This window comes from Marmota flaviventris, chromosome 8, assembly GCF_047511675.1.
Source record: "Marmota flaviventris isolate mMarFla1 chromosome 8, mMarFla1.hap1, whole genome shotgun sequence".
Lineage (NCBI taxonomy): Eukaryota > Metazoa > Chordata > Mammalia > Rodentia > Sciuridae > Marmota > Marmota flaviventris.
In genome coordinates this window covers 96,595,248-96,620,992 of record NC_092505.1, presented here as the reverse complement: position 1 = coordinate 96,620,992, position 25,745 = coordinate 96,595,248, and the positions used below count along the sequence as shown (strand labels likewise).

Genomic DNA, 25,745 nt, shown 5'->3' with positions numbered 1-25,745 from the left:
AAATGTTAGAGTCTCTAAACAAGTCAGGATGGCTCCTGGTATTTTGCCAGGGGGAGTGGTTTGTGAGGTGGCCCCAGTGAGCCATTAAGTGTGGAGATTTCTTATTGGTTGACTGCTGTATCTAGTTTATGTTAATTAAGATAAGCTGTGTGGAATGTATATATACCCCTCCTGTCCTACAATAAACGGCTCCCACTCCTGCTGTATCAATGTACATTAGTTGTTCATCACACCCCCTGCCCCACCCCTTTATTTTGCCGCAGCCGGACTGCGGCAGTGAAATCAGACTTTAGTTCCAGAGAGTGACTAATTAACAGAATAGAAAAGGAGCTGCCTTAAACCAAGCAGCACCTATAGCACTGTTTTTCCTCTCCATCTTAGCAAAACAAAGCAGAAACAATGAGAGAGCATTTACACCGAACTACAGTGATGTCAAATACATACCAAATAAAACGGTTGAAAGGACACTGACCACATCTACAACTAGTTTCCATCAATACATTTCTCCTTATTAGTGACTCCCAGGTGGAGGCGGATGTAGTCCAAAAAGCTCCCTCCTCTTAAGAATCACTGATGGGGAAAGATGTTATTGAACTGACTTAAAGGAAACTTGGGTGGGTTTGCTGAATACTTAAATTCAAGATTCCAGAGTGGAGGTATAATTTGATTCTGAACTTTCTAGAAATCAGAACAAAAGATAATATATGTTCCAATAAAGGGAAGTATTTGCATTTTTCTGGCTTCTTAGCCTAGGAAAGTTTAGTATGTATTCTTATATGAGTAACTTAATAAACAATGTACTATTGCTTGATAGAAGATCCATAAATATTTTTAAATAGTTAAAGCTTCTTTTGCTTTAACTCAATGTAACAATGGCATTCAATCATAATTTAAAGGTGTCATTTCTCTAGAAACCCAGATAATACTTATACAGAGAAAAGGCTTGCTGCCCAAAGCACATAGAAGCCAATACCACAGCACCCCGTTTTTGTGAAAAGAAAGGGTTTTCATGTCAAGGAGACAGGAAGCATTCTCAAATCTGTCTCCTCTCTGAGCTGTATCAAAGGAATTTAAGCAGCTTGGGGTAAGGAATTGTGCCCAGTAAAAGGGACCAGGGAAAATTGTGGATACTTTGTAACTGGGAAGTTTCCAGTCTCTTTGTTCTGGTCTGCTCTGCTCTGTAAGGTCCTGTTCTGATTATTTGTGTTCCACTCAATGAAGACTTTGGGTATGGCCAGGTTCTCAAAGTCATTTTAAGCCAAGTTGTAGGGTTCTGCACCTGTGTTCTGAAAACCAGCTTGGACAGTTTTTAGAAATAGGGAATTTGCTGTTTTATAGACCAGTTTCAATATGGCCCATCTAGGTATGTTTTCTTATAATTTAGAGATGGAACTCAAAGGATTCAGGGAATTCATACTTAACATATCCATCAGCTATCGTTTTTTTTTTTTTTTTTTCCTACCAGATGGCTCAACTGTGCTGCTATCAAGTGCTGGAACAGGGTAGACTTGTGGTTGAAATTTCTGACATTGAATTTTCTGAGGGGTATTTGGAGTGCTGGCTTCTGGTGTTATTCAGGCATGCATGTTTGGGTATTGAATATGCAGGTGGAAGAATTAGTGTTTTGTTACTTAAAAATTTTTGGCCCATAGATAAGAGTGAGTCATGAAAATTCTACATTTTTATTTTCTGATGAGATGGGAAAGTATGGTAGTGAAATACAGACCAATACCTTCTTGCTCATTATTAAAGGTAAGTTTGAAATAACAAATTCTTTAAAAATAAATAAACAAGATTTTTTTTCCTGTGAATTGCCAGAGAGATGGTGTGAGTAGGGGAATGAAGAGTAGAAACACTCCAAAAAATGGGTAAAATGCCATTTTTGAGTCTATCTAAAGGAAATAAGTCCTGAGAAGCTGTTTAGATGAATAGTTTGGTGTTGGGCTGATGGGGGCACACTGCTGTACACAAGTGCTGACAATTCTGGCAAAGGGATATTCTGCTAAGGACTTTTTCATCTTTAGGCAACTGATCAGAGATTTTTTTTTTTTTTTAACCAGGGATTGAACCTAGGGGAACTTAACCATTGACACATCTGCAGCCCTTTTTATATTTTATTTTGAGATAGGGTCTCACTAAGCTGCTTAGTCCTTCCTAAGTTGCCGAGGCTGGCTTTTAACTTGCGATCCTCCTGACTCAGCCTCCTGAGCCGCTGGGATTTTAGACATATACCACTGACCCTGTCCTGATCAGAGATTTTCAAAAGGATGAAGTTACTGAATCCCAGCTTATCAGAACTCTGGGGATATTTTAAAGCCCATGATAAGGTTTTTTTTTTTTTCCTCCTACCATTTTTCTCAAGCATAAAACATATCAAGGACCTAAAAATTCCAAACTCAACTCTTTTAAAAAAATTTTTTTAGTTGACGGACACAATACCTTTATTTTATTTATTTATCTTTATGTGGTGCTGAGGACTGAACCCAGGGCTTCACACATGCTAGGCAAGTGCTCTACCACTGAGCTACAACCCCAGCCCCCCAAACTCTACTTTTATGATTGGCTGAAACTTTGAGATTCTCTTCACCCACTGTTAAATATCTAACTCTCTTATAACAAGAAGTTCACTCCAGCTTATATGGAACTTCATTTCAAGGGATTTTATAGTTTCCCAGAAGTTTGTTTTAATCAAAGAAAAGGGTAGTGTTACTATAAGGTAGACAAGACTTTACCCACTAGGATCCCTTTCTGAACCTGAAAATTAATTTGACATAAAATAGGTAAGCAGAAGAAAATCATACAAACAATATAAATTTGACAAGGTATGAGAGCCCTTGTAAGAAAATGTAGACCCAAAGAAGTGGCAAAACCTACATACTTTTAGATTATGTTGAACAAAGAAAGGCAATTCTGGAAAAGTAACAAAATTATGTGGGGAGGCTTAAGGAAGATTGGATTTTTTTTTTTTTTTTTTTTTTTGGTATCAGGGATTGAACCTAGGGGTGCTTAACCACTGATCACATCCCCAGACCATTTATTGATTGATGATTGATTGATTGATTGATTCATTCATTTATTTTGAGATACGGTCTCACTAAGTTGCTAAGACTGGCCATGAACTCCAGCCCCAGCCTTCCGAGTTGCTGGGATTATAGGCATGTGCCACCAAACCCATGGTGAATGCCTGGCTAGGAATTATTTTTAACAAGGTCTGTTTGTACAGAATTCTCTCAGCTATGACTCCCATTGAAGAGTGTTACCTTGCTCCTGATTTAGGGAGGCCATCTTTCACAGGGAAGTTTTTTATCTCTTGCTTTCTGAGAAAAACAGAAAGATTTTCCCATATAAAATGCTTATCAACTTTTACTAAAAAGGAAAAAAAAATTGCTGAGATTTGTATTGGTATTACATTGAAACTAGAGATTAAATTGGTGGATCTTTGACATTTCAATCTTATTGCATATTCTAATCCACGGGCATCCTTTATATCTTCATTTATTTAGGTTTTTAATTTCTTGTTTACAGCTTTGGTTCAAATCACTGCAATTTTAAAATATTGCTTAGGGTTTTAAGCCCATTCCTCCAGCCAGACTTAGAGATCTAAAACATGAAATCTACAGGTTCTCCACTTTTTAATCCAGCCTGTGACTTTCCCTACAGCCACTTAGTCAGCCAAAGTTTAATAGAGGACACCTATCTAGTGGGGAGAACTGATTCTAAACATGAGAACACTCCAGATTCTAACCTCCTATGCCAACCCACACAGGGCTGGTAAAAAGTTTGGCTAGCTCTCCTCCTCCCAGAAGTTCTTCTCTGCCTACCAGCCCCAAATGTGAAACATGCCAGGCATGAAAGGGCCCCATCACTGGCCTCTACTTACATAACAACAGCTGGTCCATGTCTAGAACTTCATTCTTTTAGCTGTCTTCAGCTTAGTGGCTTTAAGGAAAATAATAACATTTTAAAAATATGATTCCATTTCTATTTTTCCCTCAGTGTTATGGCAAAACAATGATATTTTGCAAACTTCTATAGCCTATCTATAAGCATTTTTAGAAACTGGTATTAGACACCCCCCCCCCCTTTTTCCATGTGAGTCAGCCTGTTAGGAGAAAGAGGAGCCTATACTTTAATTCTTATCCTAACATGAAATACAAAAGTCTAAATTTTAGGTTGCATAATAATTTCAAGCACCAAATTTAATCAGTGAGATCTTAATTGTTTTCTTTCATAGAGATAGCAAATGACCGGAGATTTCTGATGTTTTTCTTTTCATAGTATTTTGGATTTTGAATATTTGAACTTTTCTCCAAAATAATGTCAAAGGATTTACTAAAATTACAAGAACATTCACCTAAAGTTCTTCTGAGAAATGATCCACCACAGGTCACAAATAGGACATTCTTCATTGACGCTTCTAATCAAAGCCTGACTGCCATTCCACTGGAGATCTTGGCATTAAAGGAATTAGAAGAAGTGCATTTGGAAAATAACCAGATTGAAGCAATACCCGAGGACATTCAGCAATTAAAGAATGTCAGGATCCTCTACCTGAATAAGAACAAACTGCACGACCTGTGCCTGGAGCTGGGGACGCTGAGCAACCTGGAGGGCCTGGACCTCAGTTACAACCCCCTCCTCTCCTCTTCCCTCCCAGTCATCAGCAGCCTCCGTTCCCTGCGGGAGCTCCGGCTCTACCAGACTGACCTGAGGGAGATTCCCATCCTGATCTGCAAAAGCCTTCGCCATCTGGAACTGCTGGGACTGGCTGGAAATCACCTGGAATCGCTACCGAAGGAAATAGTGAACCAGACCAAACTAAGGGAAATCTACCTGAGGAAAAACCAGTTCAAGGAGTTCCCGCAGGAACTCTGTGTCCTCTACGACCTGGAGATCATCGACCTGGATGAGAACAAACTAAATGCCATCCCAGAGGAAATCGGGAATCTGACGAGGTTGCAGAAGTTCTATGTGGCTTATAACAATCTGACCTTTTTGCCCGAGTCTCTGGGCCAGTGTAGGAAAATATCAGTGCTCGATTTATCGCACAACCTCCTCCATTCCCTCCCGCGTACCTTTAGTGAGCTCCTGGAGATGACGGAAATGGGGCTGAGTGGGAACCGCCTTGAGAAGGTGCCGCGCCTTATCTGCAAGTGGACCTCGCTGCACCTGCTCTACCTGCGCGACACCGGCCTGTGCGCGCTGCGGCGCTCCTTTAAGCGGCTGGACAACTTGCGCTTCCTGGATCTCAGCCAGAACCACCTGGACCACTTTCCGAAGCTGATCTGTGGGCTGAAGAATCTGGAAATCCTGGCGATGGATGATAATCAAATAGGGAAGGTACTGACTCCCTTTCCTGCTGTCACTATCTTCTTGGGGCTCTTCCTGCCCTAAGTTAGGGTGTTCTGTGTGTAAACAGAAAATCTGAACTGACTTTATGGGTGAAAATTCAGTGTGACCAAATATATCCTCCAGGGGAGGGGTACTTTGTACTGTTTTCCTCTAAATAGTAGTGGCGATCATAAATAGCAGCTAATATTTAATTAGAACCTGTATGTGCCAGTCACCAAGCTAAGTATTTTACACCTCTTATTTTGTTTAATCCTCACAATGACTTTTTTGTCTTTGGTGGTACATGAGGAAAATGACAGGCAGGGAGCTAAACTTGTCCAAAGCCACACAGCCTGAAAGTGATAGAGCCAAGAGGCCAACCCAGAGCTGCTGGCCTCCAGGGTCTATAATAAAGTACACTTCCTAATAGGGTTTCCATAAACAGCAGGTTTTTCTTATACATACATTTAGACCTAAATGTTCCTATTCATGGGAAACTGCACAGATTTGTTCCTAATCTCCCACATGTGTGCAGGCTTATGGTTCAAATTGGTCTTATAGCATTGTTGATAATCATGAAGTATGGGAGACAATCTGAATGTCCCTTAGTAGAGGACTGGGCAAAATCAACTGTGGTACATTTGTAACATAGAATGCTGTACCATAATCTAAGGACTGGAACTATATATGTGAAGGTGGATGGAACTCAAATTTTATATTAAGAACCACAGTGAATATTTTCTGGTTCTGAGCACTTTAGATCAGCAGTTCTTTTTTCTTTTTTTTTTTTTTTTAAGAGAGAGAGAGAGAGAAAATTTTTTAATATTTATTTTTTAGTTTTCAGCGGACACAACATCTTTGTTTGTATGTGGTGCTGAGGAGGATCGAACCCGGGCCGCACGCATGCCAGGCAAGCGCGCTACCACTTGAGCCACATCCTCAGCCTAGAACTCAAATTTTAGTATTGACTAAAAAGCCACAAAATTGTGGAACTTTATTATACCATTTGTACATTTTTAAATCACAAAAAAATCACACATGTATACATTCATATATATGTATACATATACATACAACACATTTTTATGGATATTTGTGTACATAATAAAAGTATGTAAATATAAATTGAAAGAAAAATGACTAAATTCTTGATGGTAGATGTCTCTTGGAAGAGAAAAGAAAGTCAACAAAATGGGGAAGGGATAATAAGGAAGCAACTTTAATATTAGAATTTCATTGTATTTATTAAAAGATTTGTGCAGTGGGCATGCATGTGTTTTTATCTTTATTATTTCTTAATATTTGAAAATTAAAAAGAATAGAGTTTCTATTTCAAGCAAAGGGCAACTGCAGAGAGAGAAAAGGGAGACTTTGGAAATCAAAATCTGGAACCAAGTAATAGTTCTGATTTTCCTGGCCATGGACACCAATCTCATATATTCACCATAAGTTATAAAAAATCCTGGGCCTTATGGATTTATATTTTAAATATTTGTGGGGGGTAATGGGGATTGCACTCAGGGGCACTCAACCACTGAGTCACATCCCCAGCCTATTTTGTATTTTATTTAGAGACAGGGTCTTACTGAGTTGCTTAGTGCCTCCACGTTGCTGAGGCTGGCTTTAAACTCGAAATCCTCCTGTCTCAGCCTCCCAAACTGCTCAGATTACAGGCATACACTACCCTGCCCAGCTATATTTTAAATATTTTTGATTTGCAATTTCTAAAACTTTTTCCTAATTGCTATGGGGTTTTCTTTTCTTTTTTGGCTTCACGATTTTATTTTACAGAAAAGTATTCAATATATACTTATTGAGCACCCTATTCCTGTGGGGTTTTAAAACTACATTTTGATGGTAATCTGAAATTTACCAAGAGAATTTAAGACTTACTCTCTACTAAGGTAACACCCCACCTTGGAGAATTTTCAAGGTTCCGTGGTACATGGCAGCAAATTTCCCCCCACTATTCAACTGCTTATATAAGAAATCATTTTTAGTGGATAAGCCTTTTATTCTAGAGTTGAAGTGAAAGTACTTAAAACATAAAGTGCTTTGGGGAAAGAAAACACATTGACTTCATTCCTATCAAGTTATGAAGGATACCTAATCCTTTCTTGAGAAATTTTAAGAGGTTAGAGTCATACAGAGACTGCTTGTTGACAAAGATAAGCCTTATTCAATACCAAGAGTTACTGTAAATGAAACTGTACTGCAATGTAGACATGATAAATATTTTTATATTGAACACAAAAATCTCTATGTACCATTGCTTTTATCCTTAATTATTCTGATGGCATGTTTTGTGCTTTTGTCCCTCTTTCTAGTTTTCCTCTTAGGCTAATTCTACCTGTAACCTCCAGGGCCTTTCTCTCCTTAATGACAGGTGGCCTTCAAACCAGCTTCTTATCTCTCCCATCCCAAAATCTCAGCTGATGGGTTTTTGGCTCTTGAAGCCTGACCAATGGCTTCTGTTTGCCTAGGTGGACAAAAAATAGCTGATGTTCGATGCATGGACTTAATTTGTATTGTAGATTTATATTAAGGGAGAAAACCAAAACAATGGATTCAATATCAAATTGGCATAGCTCAATTATAGTGTCAGCAATCGTTCCCCTCCATTGATGCGCTGTAGATTCACTCTATATCCAGATTTATTTCCATTATACTTTAATATGACTATGAGGAATCTAAATATTGGATCCTGAAAAAAATCTCTGAACATTCAATATGCTTTGAAAAAGAAAAGCTAAACCTATGCATTAAGTAAACAGCAATAAGAGCAAAATCACTAGGTTAAAATAAAGTTATTAGATTGAAAAATCTTTTCCCATTGTTTTGAATTGCACTAAACACAGGTGCTTTCTTCTTCTTCTCCATCTTCTTGGTATTGAGGGTTGAACCCAGAGATGCTTTATCATTTAGCTACATCTGCAGTCCTTTTTATTTATTATTCATTTATTTATTTTGAATTTTATTTCAGTGTCTTGCTAAGTTGCTGAGGCCGGTCTGGAACTTGCTATTCTTCTGCCTTAGCCTCCTGGGTTGCTGGGATTACAGACATGTGCTACCTTATGCCCAGCCTGCAGGTGCTTTGTATGGAAGGAAATGAAGTGCCTGATGAAGAATTTTTAAAAACCAAGGAGAAGAGCTTAAACATCAATTTCTCTGAAGATTGACTTATCTGATTTTTTAAAGTAAATAAATAGCTGTGTATGATGGCACATGATTGTTAATCCCAGTGGCCTGGGAGGCTGAGGCAAGAGGATGGCAAGTTTAAGGCCAGCCTCAAACTAGTGGTAATAATAATAATAATAATAACAACAACAACAATGATAAAATAAAAATACATTTTTAAAAAAGTAAATTTTTAAAATTGAAAACATTTTAAAAGTATTGGGAAAGTGAGACCATATTTTATGCACACACAAAAGAAAAATGTCTTCAGGATGATTCCAGGTGTATGAGACTTTAACAGATAAGTTGTACATCTGGTGGGCTTTTCCCCCGCCAACTGTGAGTGACCGGTTCACCAGTGATCTTCCACCCAGCTGTCGCGAGGTGTGAGGGAGAGGGGACCTGCATTGAGCTGAGGTCAAACCAGAAAGGAAAGCAGGGTAGCAGATTAGGGAATGGGTGGGAAGAATGCCCAGGGGCTGAGGCAGGGAACTAGGAGGAAGGATTTCCTCTGGTCAGGAATAAAACCAAATTCAGAAGTATGTGAGAAGCAGATGAGATGCACAGATGGGCTTTTTTCTTTCTATAAGAAAATCTGTAACACAATTAATAGGGTGATTATGTCATATATATTTTAAGAATGAGAATTTTTCCACGAGGTTCAAGAGAGCCAGAAAGAGACTGATTGGTGAACATGATAGTCATGCAGATTATGATTTGATGAAAGAAGGGAATCTGATGTTTAGAAGTATTGGCTGAAGGTAATGAGCTTGTCTTTCCAGGTGATGGGTAACTAGGAGCTGGGTGGCTAGTTATCACAGTGGTGGCACAGAGAACCTCCCTATAGGCTTCCAACCTCAAAAGTTTGGCCATCTTCGAGATGCCCACCCATTACCCATATGGGGCACAGGAGCTTTGGTATTCACTGGAAGGCAGAACGTGACAAGTGAGGGTCATAATAGTCTCCACTAAATGCTCTAATTGGAAATGGTATGAACACATTTGCTTCCAACTGAAATTTCAACGGGGGTTTCAAAATTGCTCAATTAAAGCCTTTAGGGCCCCGATGTGGTGGCACACGCCTGTAAACCCAGTGATTCAAGAGGCTCAAGCAGGAGGATTATAAGTTGGAAGTCAGCAAGACCTTGTCTCAAAATAAAAAATAAATAAATAAAAGATATGGGGAGGTAGCTCAGCGAAAAAGCACCCCTGGGTTCAATCCTCGGTACCACAATAAATAAAGTCTTTACCATAAAGGATGAGAGTCACATTACTAAACTTGTCAGTTGTGGAAACTGAATTTATTAAGAATTAATTATCACTGCAATATCGTACAACCACAGTACCTTTTCTTTTAAAGGTATCAGGCATTTACCATATGAGAGTTCATAAATTTGCAATAAAGCATGTTATAATCACTCTGATTTAAAGTAGTGCATAAAAGTGGGAACCAGAAAGGTGATAGGAAAAAAGATAGAATTTCAGAGTTATGATCTACAAGTAAATATACTGCATGTGTAAACTTTTCACAGTAAGAGATGCTGACTTGCCCTACTTTTCATTTAGCAATCTGCCTCAATATCAGAAGTGGCATTTATTTTCTGACTGTTAAAGATAATCTTAATTTTAAACTTATCTCTTTGGAATACTTCTAGTTGCCTTCGGAGTTGGGCTTACTTTCGAAACTGAAGATACTTGGACTATCAGGAAATGAGTTCTCTTCCTTCCCAGAGGAAATCTTTTCTTTGGTGTCTCTAGAGAAGTTATACATGGGGCAAGACCAGGGATCCAAGCTTACCCAAGTGCCAGAACACATTGGGAAATTACAGGTAAGTCCCAAATGAAGACAGAAGCAGGCCACTTACCCCTAAATACGGGGCCTAAGAAAACACAAGGTGCCCCAGAAGCTGGGTATGGGATCATCCATGTTAGATTTTCAGTTCTAAACAAGTAGTCATTTTTACACTTTGAGGTTTTGCTGTCACTGAACAACCCATACCACATGATGATCGCTGCTGGATATGTCATGCCATATTTCTTTCCATTGTGGGTTTGGTCATGTTCCAGTTGTAGAAATTAAGTTACACTTCTTTCAAATACATTTGCATGTTGGTAAGTAGCCCCCTTAAGACTGTACTATTTTCAAGCTAGAGTACTGTACTAATGGCACAACCAGGAGTCTGCATTCTGTTGGAAAGGATTCCCTCCAAGAGGTGGTGTGAGCTCCCTCCCTGCTTGGAGATGAGCAAATTATGTTGCACCAGGTTCCTGCTGATGATGGGTCCACAGTACTGTGCTGAATCCTACCAAAGTAACAAGATAGCTTCATTAAGAGGAGGCTTACTGGCATCTTTTTATATATTCATCCTTTAAGGGACTGGTGTTTTCCCCATGTTACTGAATTCTTAATAATGATAAAGTAGATAGCTGGATGCGGTGGTGCATGCCTGTAATCCAGTGATTTGAGAGACTGAGTCAGGAAGATTGCAAGTTTGAGGCCAGTCTCAGCAATTTATTTTGAGACAGTGAGACCCTGCCTCAAAAAAAAAAAAAAAAAGGAAAGGGCTAGGGATGTAGCTCAGTGATAAAGTAACTATGGATTCAATTCCCAGAATAGATAGATGATAGATAGGATAGATAGATGATAGATAGAAGTGTGGGCTACCATAAAACCCCCCAGTTATGGAACTGACCAACATGGCATGTATAACAGGTAATCCTCACTGTGACATAGAAGTCCTGTTCCTAATTCCCCATGCCTCTACCCTATGTTCATAGAACAACTTTTGTCTTCTAGCTCCTTGTACATGTTATACCACAATCATAGGGTGGAATGCAAACACTGAATTTTTAGCCAGGAAAGTTGGTAATGCTTATTGAACCCAAACCCATTATCAGTGCATTTTGTCTACTTCTACTTAAGTCAATGTTAGGTTGATAGCTGAAGCAATTATAATTCTCTTATAACTTCTGTGGATAACTAGTTATTCAAAGGAAGGAAGTGATAAATTGTCCACGCTATTTTTCTGTAAAGTTGTCGTAAGATAAATTTTCCATATTTTCTTTTCCCCAAATAAATGGAAACTAAATCTTTATTTAAAAATAATTTTAATAGTTGATGTTGGTCTTTCAAATTTGTGTTTCCTTTTATCCCAATGCATGATTTTCCATTGAGAGCTCATAGGCACTCAGAGGGGATTTTGATTATTATAATTCATTTTTCAAGATAAGGATTATTGTGGTGTACTATCATGTTTTTTCAGAGTCTTAAAGAATTGTATGTAGAGAACAATCATCTGGAGTTCCTGCCCATATCCTTGGGAACAATGCCTAACCTGGAAGTTCTTGATTGTCGGCACAATTTGCTTAAGCAACTCCCAAATGCCATTTGCCAAGCACAAGGTGAGAAACTTAGTAGACTCACACCTAGGAGAGTATGCAGTCAACAGTCCCATGATGAACATCTTCCTTGCCTTACTAAAGATCCATCTCAGTGCTTGGAGAACCGAGCCCTGTCCCACTACCTCCTTTCAGGGCTCACTAGTGAGTGGTGTGGGAGAGGCCAGGTGCCCTGATCATGAGATTAAGAGTTTTATACATGTAGGTTGTAATTTGAGTTGGAAAGAGAAATTAATAGCAACTGCTGAAAAAATTAGCATAAGTACACCTACTATCAGCAGTAGTTTACTGAATACTTCCTATATGTCAGAATTTTGAGTGGGGGTCCTGCAATAAATTTTCATATAGGACACCAGTCACTTGAATAAAAGGAAAAGTATTGGCACAGAATGGTGAAATCAAGAATGGGACTTTTGCAACTATATGATTGACTTGGAAAATCACATAACAAGCCAGGCACGGTCACACACAGCTGTAATTCTAGACACTCCTGAAAGCCTGAGGTAGGAGGATCACAAGTTCAAGGCCAGCCTCAGCAACTTAGTGAGATCCTCTCTCAAAAAATAAAATATAGATTCCGACCATTCATTATAGTATGGTTACCATTTTGATGAAGTTTTGTGTGCATGTATGTGTAGATCTTCATGTGCCTTGATAGTTTCTGTACCAAAAAAAAAAAAAAAAAGTACCCAAACATTTCCACTGGGCTAAATTGTTTCTTATCTGCATATGCATCCATCCATAGAACCATTTATCTGTCTACCTAGCCACTCATCCATCCATCTACTTAACAAGCTTTTGTTGAGTACCTACTAGGACCAGATGAAATTTTTTGGCCATATTTTGATGAATCTCCAGGTTTACTGACATGTTTTTAAACTGTGGCTATTCAATGAAAGGAGGTGAAGAAATATGAGAGTTGAATTTGTCACCTGCGTACAAGACATTTCAAAAATCAAGGTCAGGTGTGGGATATAGTATGCCTTAGAGATGCTCCTGTTCTTGGTCCCTGGAGGAGTAAAACATTCTCAAAATTTTCAGTGTTAACTCTCTTCCTGTCCCTAGTATTTGTTTACACTAGCCTAAACACTTCCTGTTGTTATGAAGAAGAGAATTTGGTTTGCCCCATTAAATCAGATGCCTCTTATACATGGCAGGAAACAAGTGTTTCAAAATAACTGGACTAACAAATGCACATTTTAATTTTGCCTGATTTTTATTATGCGTATGATTTGTATTATGTTCATGAAACATACAAATCAAAATTTCCCTGTATTTATCTTCTCTTCGATAAATCAAGTAGAGAAAAGTAGCTGAGTTTGTAAGCCATTTATCAAGGAGTATGATTTAAATAAAATTTTTCTCTTCTACCTCCTTTATACTGAGTATTATCAAACTTTTCATCTCTGCCTATAGGATTAATGAAATATTGCATTTTGGTGTTTCATTTGCATTTGTTTCCATTGCGTGATGTTGAGCATCTTTCCCAGGTTTACTAGTCATTTTTATTTCTCTTTCAGTGAAGAGTTTAAGATAATTCCTTGAAAAATATAGATCTGAATCATTATAGTATGTTATCATTTTGTAAAGTTTTATGTGCATGTATCTGTAGACCTGCATGTGCCTAGATACTTTCTGTAAGGACTCACAGAAATCTGATAACAGTGGTTTCTTGTGACAGTTAAGATGTGACAGGGTTGCTATGAAAGGGGGGAATCATTTTTATACTTTGTCTGCTGCTTTGGTATGCATACATTTTTATTTATATGAGGTTACTTTTATACCAGAAAGTATACAATTTTTCAAAAAATAATTGCTTATTAACTTGAGAGTGGTAGGGAAATGACTATGTGAGTCAGATGCCCCACGTTCCACATCCATGCGTCCAACCCTGGAGTGATAATACGAAGTAGCAAGGCTTGTAGGCTACTGAAGTGTCCTGTCCAAAGGCACAAAGTGAGGTCTTCCAATATTCTGCTGATCTAAGAAACAAGTCTGAGGGCATTTTTTTCCAGTGAGCCGTCAGTTGGCAACTACTGCTATAAAATAAAAGCAAAACCAAACAAAGACGACATCCACTCTTAGAAGGATAAGAATATCCAATTGCTGAATTTCTACTTTCTCTATTATGAGGAAGAAGACATGTAGAGATGGGCTTTTTATTAGATGAAATGAAAATATTTGTCCGTTCTTGTACATCTGTGCTCTGATTTCTCTTACTAATGCAAAGGTGGATCCCTCAGATACTGGGCAGGTTTAGGAGCCAAGTTAATGTTGCTTGTTCTTAAGATAAAAATCACTATTTGACAAAGTTAATTGGGTAACTTCCCTTTAGTTACACCAGAGAGTCATTATTATTCCCTTTACATATACATATATGGTTATTATTATTATTATTATTTATTTATTTATTGTGGTGCTGGGGATTGAACCAGGGCCTTGTGCATGCTAGGCTCTACCACTGAGCCACATCCCCAACCAAAATCCATTTGAAACAAAAATGTTTCTAGGCTTGAAAGAGTTGCTGCTAGAGGACAACTTGCTCACCCATCTCCCAGAGAATTTGGACCGCCTGGTGAACCTTAAGGTTCTTACACTGATGGACAACCCCATGGAAGATCCCCCCGAAGAAGTGTGTGCTCAAGGAAATGAGGCCATATGGAACCACCTTAAGGAAAACAGAAGAAAGAAAATAATGGTCATAAAGGTAAAATCAGCACAGATTCTTGATAACACATTCGCAGTTGCTTTGGAGGGGGTCTAGTGTTAAACAAATTAGAGATTTTTCTATGGAGCCGTTTTTATACTTCTCTACCTTGTCCTTCTTGGGAAGAGACTCTTTTTTTAAATATTTATTTTTTAGTTGTAGTTGGACACAATACCTTTGTTTTATTTATTATTTTAATGTGGTGCTGAGGATCGAACCCAGGGCCTCACATGTCCTAGGTGAGTGCTCTTCCACTGAGCCACAACCCCAGCCTCAGGGACTCTGAGGTACTTTCATATCCACATGGAATTTTTGAGAGAACTTTTAAATTTTGGCTCTCGTATTTTTGTCCTGTATGTCTCCTATCTCTTGTCAAATAAGAAACCAATACATAAGCAAAGGAAACCAAAACTTTAAATCCCAAGACAATCTAAAATTCTTGAACTATTTCACTTGAGTGAAAAAAGCTTGTATTAACAAAGGCAGAAAGTTGAAGTTGAAAAATTTTAAATGAAAGCATTTGTGGATCAGAAGCTCAGAGACCAGAGTTTTGCTGAGCCAGGGCCAGGATCAAAGGGCAAGGAGCCTTGGGATCCTGCTCTTGGCCATTAAGTCCATGAGACATAGAATGTGCCAGACAGACCAGGAGGTGTCCACTTCAGTCAGTGCTGGGGATTGAACCCAGAGGTACTTTACCACTGAGTACTTTACCCCAGCTCCTTTTGTTTTTTATGTTGAGACATGGTCTCACTAAGTTGCTCAGGATGGCCTCGAACTTGCAATCCTCCTGCCTCAGCCTCCCTAGTTGCTGGCTTGACAAGCCTGTCAATGTTCTTTATTCTTCAGCTGGTCAAGTCCCCATCATCTCATACCAGTGTCACTACATTAGTCCCCAAATTGTCATCCCTGCTTCCACATCCACTTACCCTATAATCTGCCTCCACTCAAGAGTCATACAAAGCCTGTTAAAATAGATTGGATAGCACTACTCTTTGCTGAAATCAACAATTCTTCTTTCACCTGGAGCAAGAATCAAAGTCTTTGGTCTGAAAGATTCTTTATCAATGACTCTCAACCCTATCAGACTTACTACCCTCCCTTTCATAAGAAATATTTGTGATATCTCCTTTTCTAAAATTTTAATAGAAAATATCACCTATCAAAACATAATTTCAATAAATCAAAATAATGCACAAATTACAACATAAAGAAATTTTATAATTGTGTTATAAATTATAAAGTAAATTAGAATTTTTTTTTGTACTGGGAATTGAACCCAGGGCCGCTTCACCACTGAGCCACATCCCCAGCCCTTTTTAATATTTTATTTAGAGATAAGGTCTCACTGAGTTACTTAGAACGTCCATAAATTGCTAAGGCTGGCTTTGAACTCATGATCCTCCTGCCTCAGCCTCCCAAGTTGCTGAAATTACAGGCAAGGGCCACTGCACCCAGCGTAACCTGCATTTCTTTTTTTTTTTTTTTTTAATTTTTTATTGTTGGCTGTTCAAAACATTACATAGTTCTTGATATATCATATTTCACACTTTGATTCAAGTGGGTTATGAGCTCCCATTTTTACCCCATATACAGATTGCAGAATTATATCAGTTACACATCCATTGATTTACATATTGCCATACTAGTGTCTGTTGTGTTCTGCTGCCTTTCCTATCCTCTACTATCCCCCCTCCCCTCCCCTCCCCTCCCCTCCCCTCTTCTCTCTCTGCCCCCTCTACTGACATTCATTTGTCCCCCTTGTATTATTTTTCCCTTTCCCCTCACTTCCTCTTGTATGTACTTTTGTATAACTCTGAGGGTCTCCTTCCATTTCCATGCAATTTCCCTTCTCTCTCCCTTTCCCTCCCACCTCTCATCCCTGTTTAATGTTAATCTTCTTCTCGTGCTCTTCGATCCTACTCTGTTCTTAGTTACTCTCCTTATATCAAAGAAGACATTTGGCATTTGTTTTTTAGGGATTGGCTAGCTTCACTTAGCATAATCTGCTCTAGTGCCATCCATTTCCCTGTAAATTCTATGATTTTGTCATTTTTTAATGCAGAGTAATACTCCATTGTGTATAAATGCCACATTTTTTTTATCCATTCATCTATTGAAGGGCATCTAGGTTGGTTCCACAGTCTTGCTATTGTGAATTGTGCTGCTATGAACATCGATGTAGCAGTGTCCCTGTAGCATGCTCTTTTTAGGTCTTTAGGGAATAGACCGAGAAGGGGAATAGCTGGGTCAAATGGTGGCTCCATTCCCAGCTTTCCAAGAAATCTCCATACTGCTTTCCAAATTGGCTGCACCAATTTGCAGTCCCACCAGCAATGTACAAGTGTACCCTTTTCCCCACATCCTCGCCAGCACTTGTTGTTGTTTGACTTCATAATGGCTGCCAATCTAAGTGGAGTGAGATGGTATCTTAGGGTGGTTTTGATTTGCATTTCTCTGACTGCTAGAGATGGTGAGCATTTTTTCATGTACTTGTTGATTGATTGTATGTCCTCCTCTGAGAAGTGTCTGTTCAGGTCCTTGGCCCATTTGTTGATTGGGTTGTTTGTTCTCTTATTGTCTAATTTTTTGAGTTCTTTGTATACTCTGGATATTAGGGCTCTATCTGAAGTGTGAGGAGTAAAGATTTGTTCCCAGGATGTAGGCTCTCTATTTACCTCTCTTATTGTTTCTTTTGCTGAGAAAAAACTTTTTAGTTTGAGTAAGTCCCATTTGTTGATTCTAGTTATTAACTTTTGTGCTATGGGTGTCCTATTGAGGAATTTGGAGCCCGACCCCACAGTATGTAGATCATAGCCAACTTTTTCTTCTATCAGACGGCGTGTCTCTGATTTGATATCAAGCTCCTTGATCCATTTTGAATTAACTTTTGTGCATGGCGAGAGAAAGGGATTCAGTTTCATTTTGTTGCGTATGGATTTCCAGTTTTCCCAGCACCATTTGTTGAAGATGCTATCCTTCCTCCATTGCATGCTTTTAGCCCCTTTATCAAATATAAGGTAGTTGTAGTTTTGTGGATTGGTTTCTGTGTCCTCTATTCTGTACCATTGGTCCACCCGCCTGTTTTGGTACCAGTACCATGCTGTTTTTGTTACTATTGCTCTGTAGTATAGTTTGAAGTCTGGTATTGCTATACCGCCTGATTCACACTTCCTGCTTAGCATTGTTTTTGCTATTCTGGGTCTTTTATTTTTCCGTATGAATTTCATGATTGCTTTCTCTATTTCTACAAGAAATGCCGTTGGGATTTTGATTGGCATTGCATTAAACCTATAGAGAACTTTTGGTAATATCGCCATTTTGATGATGTTAGTTCTGCCTATCCATGAACAGGGTATATTTTTCCATCTTCTAAGATCTTCTTCTATTTCTCTCTTTAGGGTTCTGTAGTTTTCATTGTATAAGTCTTTCACCTCTTTTGTTAGGTTGATTCCCAAGTATTTTATTTTTTTTGAAGATATTGTGAATGTAGTGGTTGTCCTCATTTCCATTTCAGAGGATTTGTCGCTGATATACAGGAATGCCTTTGATTTATGCATGTTGATTTTATATCCTGCCACTTTGCTGAATTCATTTATTAGCTCTAATAGTTTCTTTGTAGACCCTTTTGGGTCTGCTAGGTATAGAATCATGTCATCTGCAAATAGTGATAATTTAAGTTCTTCTTTTCCTATTTTTATGCCTTTAATTTCTTTCGTCTGTCTAATTGCTCTGGCCAGTGTTTCGAGAACTATGTTGAACAGAAGTGGTGAAAGAGGGCATCCCTGTCTTGTTCCAGATTTTAGAGGGAATGCCTTCAATTTTTCTCCATTCAGAATGATGCTAGCCTGAGGCTTAGCATAGATTGCTTTTACAATATTGAGGTATGTTCCTGTTATCCCTAGTTTTTCTAGAGGTTTGAACATAAAGGGATGCTGTACTTTGTCGAATGCTTTTTCCGCATCAATCGAGATGATCATATGGTTCTTATTTTTAAGTCTATTGATGTGGTGAATAACATTTATTGATTTCCGTATATTGAACCAGCCTTGCATCCCAGGGATGAATCCTACTTGATCATGGTGCACAATTTTTTTGATATGTTTTTGTATCCGATTCGCCAGAATTTTATTGAGGATTTTTGCATCTAGGTTCATTAGAGATATTGGTCTGTAGTTTTCTTTCTTTGAAGTGTCTTTGTCTGGTTTAGGTATCAGGGTGATGTTGGCCTCGTAGAATGAATTTGGAAGTTCTCCCTCTTTTTCTATTTCCTGAAGTAGCTTGAAAAGTATTGGTATTAGTTCCTCTTTAAAGGTTTTGTAAAACTCTGCTGTGTACCCATCCGGTCCTGGGCTTTTCTTAGTTGGTAGTCTTTTGATGGTTTCTTCTATTTCCTCAATTGATATTGGTCTGTTTAGGTTGTCTATATCCTCCTGACTCAATCTGGGCAGATCATATGACTTAAGAAATTTATCGATGCCTTCACTATCTTCTAATTTATTGGAGTATAAGGATTCAAAATAATTTTTGATTATCTTCTGTATATCTGAAGTGTCTGTTGTGATATTGCCTTTTTCATCCCGTATGCTAGTAATTTGAGTTCTCTCTCTTCTTCTCTTCGCTAGCATGGCTAAGGGTCTGTCGATTTTGTTTATTTTTTCAAAGAACCAACTTTTAGTTTTGTCAATTTTTTCAATTGTTTCTTTTGTTTCGATTTCATTAATTTCAGCTCTGATTTTAATTATTTCTTGCCTTCTACTTCTTTTGCTGTTGTTTTGCTCTTCTTTTTCTAGGATTTTGAGATAAAGTATGAGATCATTTATTTGTTGGTTTTTTCTTTTTTTAAGGAATGAACTCCAAGCAATGAATTTTCCTCTTAGAACTGCTTTCAATGTGTCCCATAGATTCCGATATGTTGTGTCAGTGTTTTCATTAATCTCTAAGAATTTTTTAATTTCCTCCTTGATGTCTTCTATAACCCATTGATCATTCAGTAACCTATTGTTCATTCTCCAAGTGATGTATTCTTTTTCCTTCCTTCTTTTATCGTTGATTTTCAGTTCCATTCCATTATGATCAGATAGGATGCATGGTATTATCTCTACTCCTTTGTATTGTCTAAGAGTTTCCCTGTGACATAGTATATGATCTATTTTTGAGAAGGATCCATGTGCTGCTGAGAAAAAAGTGTAACTGCTTGATGTTGGGTGGTATATTCTATATATGTCAATTAAGTCTAGGTTATTAATTGTGTTATTGAGTTCTATAGTTTCCTTATTCAACTTTTGTTTGGAAGATCTGTCCAGTGGCAAGAGAGGTGTGTTGAAGTCTCCCATGATTATTGTATGGTGGTCTATTAGACTCTTGAACTTGAGAAGAGTTTGTTTGATGAACATAGCTGCACCATTGTTTGGGGCATATATATTTATGATTGTTATGTCTTGTTGGTGTATGGTTCCCTTAAGCAGTATGTAGTGTCCCTCTTTATCCCTTTTGATTAACTTTGGCTTGAAATCTATTTTATTTGATATGAGTATGGACACTCCTGCTTGTTTCCGAAGTCCATATGAGTGATATGATTTTTCCCAACCTTTCACCTTCAGCCTATGTATGTCTTTTCCTATCAAATGCATCTCCTGTAGGCAGCATATTGTTGGGTCTTGTTTTGTGATCCATTCTACTAGCCTGTGTCTCTTGATTGGTGAGTTTAAGCCATTAACATTTAGGGTTATTATTGAGATATGGGTTGTTCTTCCAGCCATATTTGTTTAATTATGTTACTAAACATGGTTTGTTTTCCTCTTTGATTATTTTTCCCCCCTTTACTGTCCTACCTCCCACTGTTGGTTTTCATTGTTATTTTCCATTTCCTCTTCCTGTAATGTTTTGCCAAGGATGTTTTGAAGAGATGGTTTTCTAGCTGCAAATTCTTTTAACTTTTGTTTATCGTGGAAGGTTTTAATTTCATCTTCCATCCTGAAGCTTAATTTCGCTGGAAACACAATTCTTGGTTGGAACCCATTTTCTTTCAGTGTTTGAAATATGTTATTCCAGGATCTTCTAGCTTTCAGAGTCTGTGTTGAAAGATCAGCTGTTATCCTGATTGGCTTACCCCTAAATGTGATCTGCTTCCTTTCTCTTGTAGCTTTTAAAATTCTCTCCTTATTCTGTATGTTGGGCATCTTTATTATAATGTGTCTAGGTGTGGGTCTCTTATGATTTTGCACATTCGGCGTCCTGTAGGCTTCTAGGATTTGGGATTCTGTCTCATTCTTCAAGTCTGGGAAGTTTTCTCGTATTATTTCATTGAATAGATTGCTCATTCCTTTGGTTTGAAACTCTGTCCCTTCCTGTATCCCAATGACTCTTAAATTTGGTCTCTTGATGTTATCCCATATTTCTTGGATGTTCTGCTCATGGTTTCTTAACAGTCTTGCTGAGCTGTCTATGTTCTTTTCAAGTTGAAATACTTTATCTTCATTGTCTGATGTTCTATCTTCTAAGTGTTCTACTCTGCTGGTAGTATTCTCAATTGAGTTTTTAAGTTGGTTTATTGCTTCCTGCATTTCTAGGATTTCTGTTTGTTCGTTTTTTATAACCTCTATCTCCCTGTATAGTTGATCTTTTGCTTCTTGGATTTGTTTATGTAATTCATTGTTGAAGGGATCTTTCATTGTCTGATTTTGCTGTCTGATGTCTTCCTTGAGACTCCAGATCATCTGAAGCATGTATATCCTGAATTCTTTATCTGACATTCCATCTGCTGTAGCTATTACCTCTTCTAACATTGAGTTGACCTGCATTGCTTGTGGTCCTTTCTTTCCTTGTCTCTTCATACTGTTCGCGTTCCTTTCTACTTGGTGAAACTGTTGTGCTATTGAATTTTCCCCCTATATATTTATATTGGTCTTGTATAGTTGCAAATTCTCCCTCGTAGGCGCAGGCGGCGGCTCTGCCCCTCCTCCAATTGGGGCAATGTGCCTACCATGCCGGCAGGCCACTGGGCCTGCTCTGCTGGTTGGTAGCAGGTCCGCCGACCTTGCAGGCGCGGGCGGCGGCTCTGTCCCTCTGCGGGCCGCTAGGCTTGTTCTGTCGGTGGTCGCAGTTCTGCCTACTTTGCAGGCGCAGGCAGCGGCACTGCCCCTCTGCAGGCCTCTGGGGCTGTTCTGCCAGTGGGTCGCAGGTCCGCCTACCTTGCAGGCGCCGGGGGCGGGGCGGCTCTACCCTTCCTCAGGCCACTGGGCCTGTTCTGTCTGTCGGTTGCAGGTCTGGCCTGTTCTGATGGTGGTCACAGTTCCGTCTACCTGCAGGCGCGGGGGGAGGGGGCGGCTCTGCCTCTCAGCAGGCCGCTGCTCCTCTTCTGCAGGTGGGTTGCAGTCCCGCCTACCTTGCAGGAGTGATTGGAAGCTCTGCCCCTCCGCGGGCCACTGGGCCTTTTCTGTCAGTGGTCACAGTTCTGCCTACCTGGCAGGCGCAGGGGGAGGGGGCGGCTCTGCCTCTCAGCAGGCCGCTGCTCCTCCGTAACCTGCATTTCTATTACATTTTCCCTCAGAGTTGATACTAAGGTTATACATGTATTTTATTTTATTCTTTTCTGGATTGTTTTTTTCCAGAAAAGATCACACATGCAAGGCAAACCCTTTACCACTAAGCTATGACCCCAGCTCCTACTTTTTCTTTTTGGTACTAAGGATTAAACCTAGGGGAAATTTACCACTAAGCTATATCTCCTAATTATTTATTTTAAAATTTGAGACAGGCCAGGATCAGTGGCATAATCTGTAATCCCAGCAGCTCAGGAGGCTGAGGCAGGAGGGATCACAAGTTCAAAGCCAGTCTCAGTAACTTAGTGAGAACCTGTCTCAAAATAAAAAATAAAAAGGGCTGCAGATGTGGCTCAGTGATTAAGCAGCCCTGGGTTCAATCTCTAGTATGGCGGGGGGGAGTTGATACAGGGCCTAGCTAAGTTACTGAGAATCTCACTAAATTGCTGAGGCTAGCCTCTAACTTGCAATCCTCTTGTCTCAGCCTCTGAAGTTGATGGGATTACAAGTGTGTACCACCACGCTGGCTCCTTAACTCTTTTAGGTTGCCTTTTTGTCCAGCTAGGCAACAAAACATTTATATAAATTCTACTTTTAAACTAAAATTTTTTTTCTGTGAACATGTTTTTCAATATTTTAGGTCATTTTATTACAATTACTAATAGTATAAAATCATCTAAAAGAACATATTTGTTACAAATTTTTATAATTGTGAGACATATCCAAATGAGAGGGACTTTTTTGCACTTTGTTTAGATAATCATGCATAAATATTGTGAATTACTAGAAGGAGACAGGTTTTATCATGGATTCTACTCATGTAAATCTTTATTCACAAAAATGAGTTGTGAGAATGGAAGTTTTTTTGTATTATTTTGTTTTAAATAATAATGCCTCACACATTTCTGAACTTCTTCCAGATTTATATATCTAAAAGGAGAACGCAGGTCTTAGCTGGCATATCAACTAGTCTTGCTTCTAATTTCTTTTTTTTTTTCCTTCTATTTTTTGAAAGCAGAGTTGGAATTCCTCAGTCCTCGAGCCGTTTGTGGTCCCAGTGTCTACACTAGTGTTTTGTATTGTCCTTTCTCTTGAAACCCCAGACATTTTGAGTCCAGGGCAATACTTCATAGTAAGATCTAGAAGAATGCAAGGTGTGCCTGTTCTCTGGAAAGTGCCAGAAGGGCAGTGGTGAGGGGGATCAGCAGTTGTATTCCCAGGCTGATCTTAGAAAGGGGCAGTAGGGAAGTGGAAGCTTGGGAGATGGATTGCTTTCAAGCTACTCCTGCCTGCACACCTTCCAGGAGGTGGTGATCCAGACTACAGTTCACATGAGAGACTGCTTAACCTAAACAAAAAATACTGTATGTTTCCAAAGTGCCTCTAGAGGGCGCACCATTCCCTAAAGAATCACCTCTTTGTTTTCATTCCCATCTTTCTCTTCAACTTAAACCAGATCCTGAGTGTTCTTCCAGGAACCAAGTATCGTCCTGCCTCAGAGCCTTTCCTCTGCCCAGAGATGCCTTCTCCAGATATAGGCAAGATTCTGGTCCTCACTTCAGTGTCTTCTCCAAAGTCCTCTGACCAGAAAGAACCCTTCCTGATCTACCTTATATAAGACAGCATAGCCCTACCACCTGATTCATTTAATCAGTAAATATTTATCAAATTTCTACCATATCCCAGGCACTATCCTAGGCACTGGAAATACATCAGTGGACAACACAAATATTTCTGTCCTTGAATTGCTTTAAATCCTAGTGTGAGGGGAATAAAAGCATGAAAAAAATAAAACAAAGTTTTATACTATATAAAAAATGATAAGTGCTGTTAGGGGAAAAATAAGTTGAAACTTAGGGGAACTGAGATTGCCAGAACTGGTGTGTATGTGAACAGAGAGAGTGTTGATTTCCAGGAGATGATCAGGGGTAGGTCTCATGGAAAAGATGGCTGCCATAGTCAACCAGGGCTGCCATAACAGGGTATTGTACTCAAATGGCAGAAGTGTGGTGGGAAGCACAAGGTCTCTGATGTCTCTTAAAAGGACCCTAATCCCATCCTAAGGGCCCCACCTTCATGCTGTCATCTAAGCTTAACTCCCCTAACCCCCCTCCAAATAGCACCACATTGGCAGGTTAAGGCTTCAAGATCTGAATTGGAGGAACACAGTTCACTCCATAGCAATGACAATCAAGCATTTGAGGATCAGCCTTCTGACTATTGGAAAGTCGGTTTGAGGCATAGAGAGTACAGAGGCCCCAAGGTCATGGGAGGGAGCAAATCTGATAGGGCCTTGAAGCCATTGGAAGGGCTTTGACTTTAATTTTGGAGAGAAATCGGGGGCCACAGGAAATTCTGATAAGAATCTATAATGAGAGGAGAGGTTTTCCTGAGTGAATGGAACAGAGTAGGACCGAGGGAATAGGATCCGGCTCCAGTGGGAGCTGGTTTTAGGTAGGAGCCCAGTTTGATGGCAACTAGTGTCATACGCTGATTCCCCAGGCTTCTATTTCTATGCACGTCATTCTCCACAGTTCTTGTCACCATCTGTCAAAATATATATACATGCGTTTATTGTTTCTTCTGCTCACTGAAATGTGAGTTTCAGAAACTCAGGGACACTAATATTTAATTGCTGTTTCCCAAATGTGTAGAACAGTCTCTTTTTTTTTTTTTTTTTTTTTTTTGCTTGACTGATTGGCTGATTGAGAAAGATAGAATATAAGGTTTAGAATTCAAGCCACCTCCCACTCTCTGCATCTTTAAGACCACACACCAGAACAAAGAAATTAAACATCTCCAGTGTATCATTGTCTTAATCTATTTTTGTTGTTGTTGCTATAACAGAATACCTGAGACCAGGTGAGTCATAGAAAATAAATAAAGGTTTATTTGGCTCATGTTCTCAAGGCCAGGAAGTCCAAGAGCAATGGTATCTGAAAAGGAGGTCACAATATGGCAGAAGGTGAAAGTGCAGTTGTGCACATTCCAAAGGAGGTGAAACACACGTGGAGGCCTTGCTTTGTAACGGTTGTCTCTTTCTGTCATTAACCCAGTCCTATGAGAACAAGGACTGTGTGTTAAGCCGGCATGGCCCAATAGCTTTTAAAGATTCCACCACTTCTCAATGCCATTACATTGGGAATTGTATCCGTGTGAGTTCCAGAGGAGACAGACCAAATTAAAACCGCAGCAATCATGACATCAGCAGATGCTGAGTTTGGGTTTACTTTGTTTGCAGATCCAGGCATGGTGGCGTGGGACCATGGTACGGAAAGGATTTGGGAAATATGAAGAACTAATCAAGGCACGAAAGAAAGGAAAGACGTCTCCAAAAGATAAGAAAGGAAAGAAGGTGGAAAAAGGAAAACCCGTAAAGGAAAAAAAGAAATAATTTTTATAAATTAATGAATTGAGGTAATGATTAATGGATTAAGAAGGCAAAATGACCAGGAATCAGATGCCTTCCATGATCAAACTTATAGAATTGTGGTTATTTGTAATAATAAACGATTCCTACTTTTGCTGAATTATTTATGGACAAAAGAATATACCTGGGAATGGCTTTAAAATAATATGGGGGAGGAGGA

At 39.1% G+C, this 25,745-nt stretch overlaps 1 protein-coding gene across 1 annotated transcript; it reads left to right on the top strand.

Annotated features, from left to right (window-relative positions):
- Positions 1-4,317: 4,317 nt before the first annotated feature.
- Positions 4,318-25,708, top strand: Lrriq4 (leucine rich repeats and IQ motif containing 4). Its single transcript, XM_027942175.3, has 5 exons — positions 4,318-5,340; positions 10,164-10,337; positions 11,772-11,910; positions 14,418-14,614; positions 25,397-25,708. Exons 1-5 carry the CDS (start codon positions 4,318-4,320, stop codon positions 25,547-25,549), a joined length of 1,686 nt encoding a protein of 561 aa, XP_027797976.1. The 3' UTR covers positions 25,550-25,708.
- Positions 25,709-25,745: the final 37 nt, after the last annotated feature.

What these genes read in the sequence shown, in the direction of transcription:
- Lrriq4 (XM_027942175.3), top strand. Translation starts at nt 4,318, where the DNA reads ATGTCAAAGGATTTACTAAAATTACAAGAACATTCACCTAAAGTTCTT. An exon ending in AACACATTGGGAAATTACAG is followed by an intron (nt 10,338 to 11,771) that starts GTAAGTCCCAAA and finishes ATGTTTTTTCAG; the next exon opens with AGTCTTAAAGAATTGTATGT. An exon ending in AGAAAATAATGGTCATAAAG is followed by an intron (nt 14,615 to 25,396) that starts GTAAAATCAGCA and finishes CTTTGTTTGCAG; the next exon opens with ATCCAGGCATGGTGGCGTGG.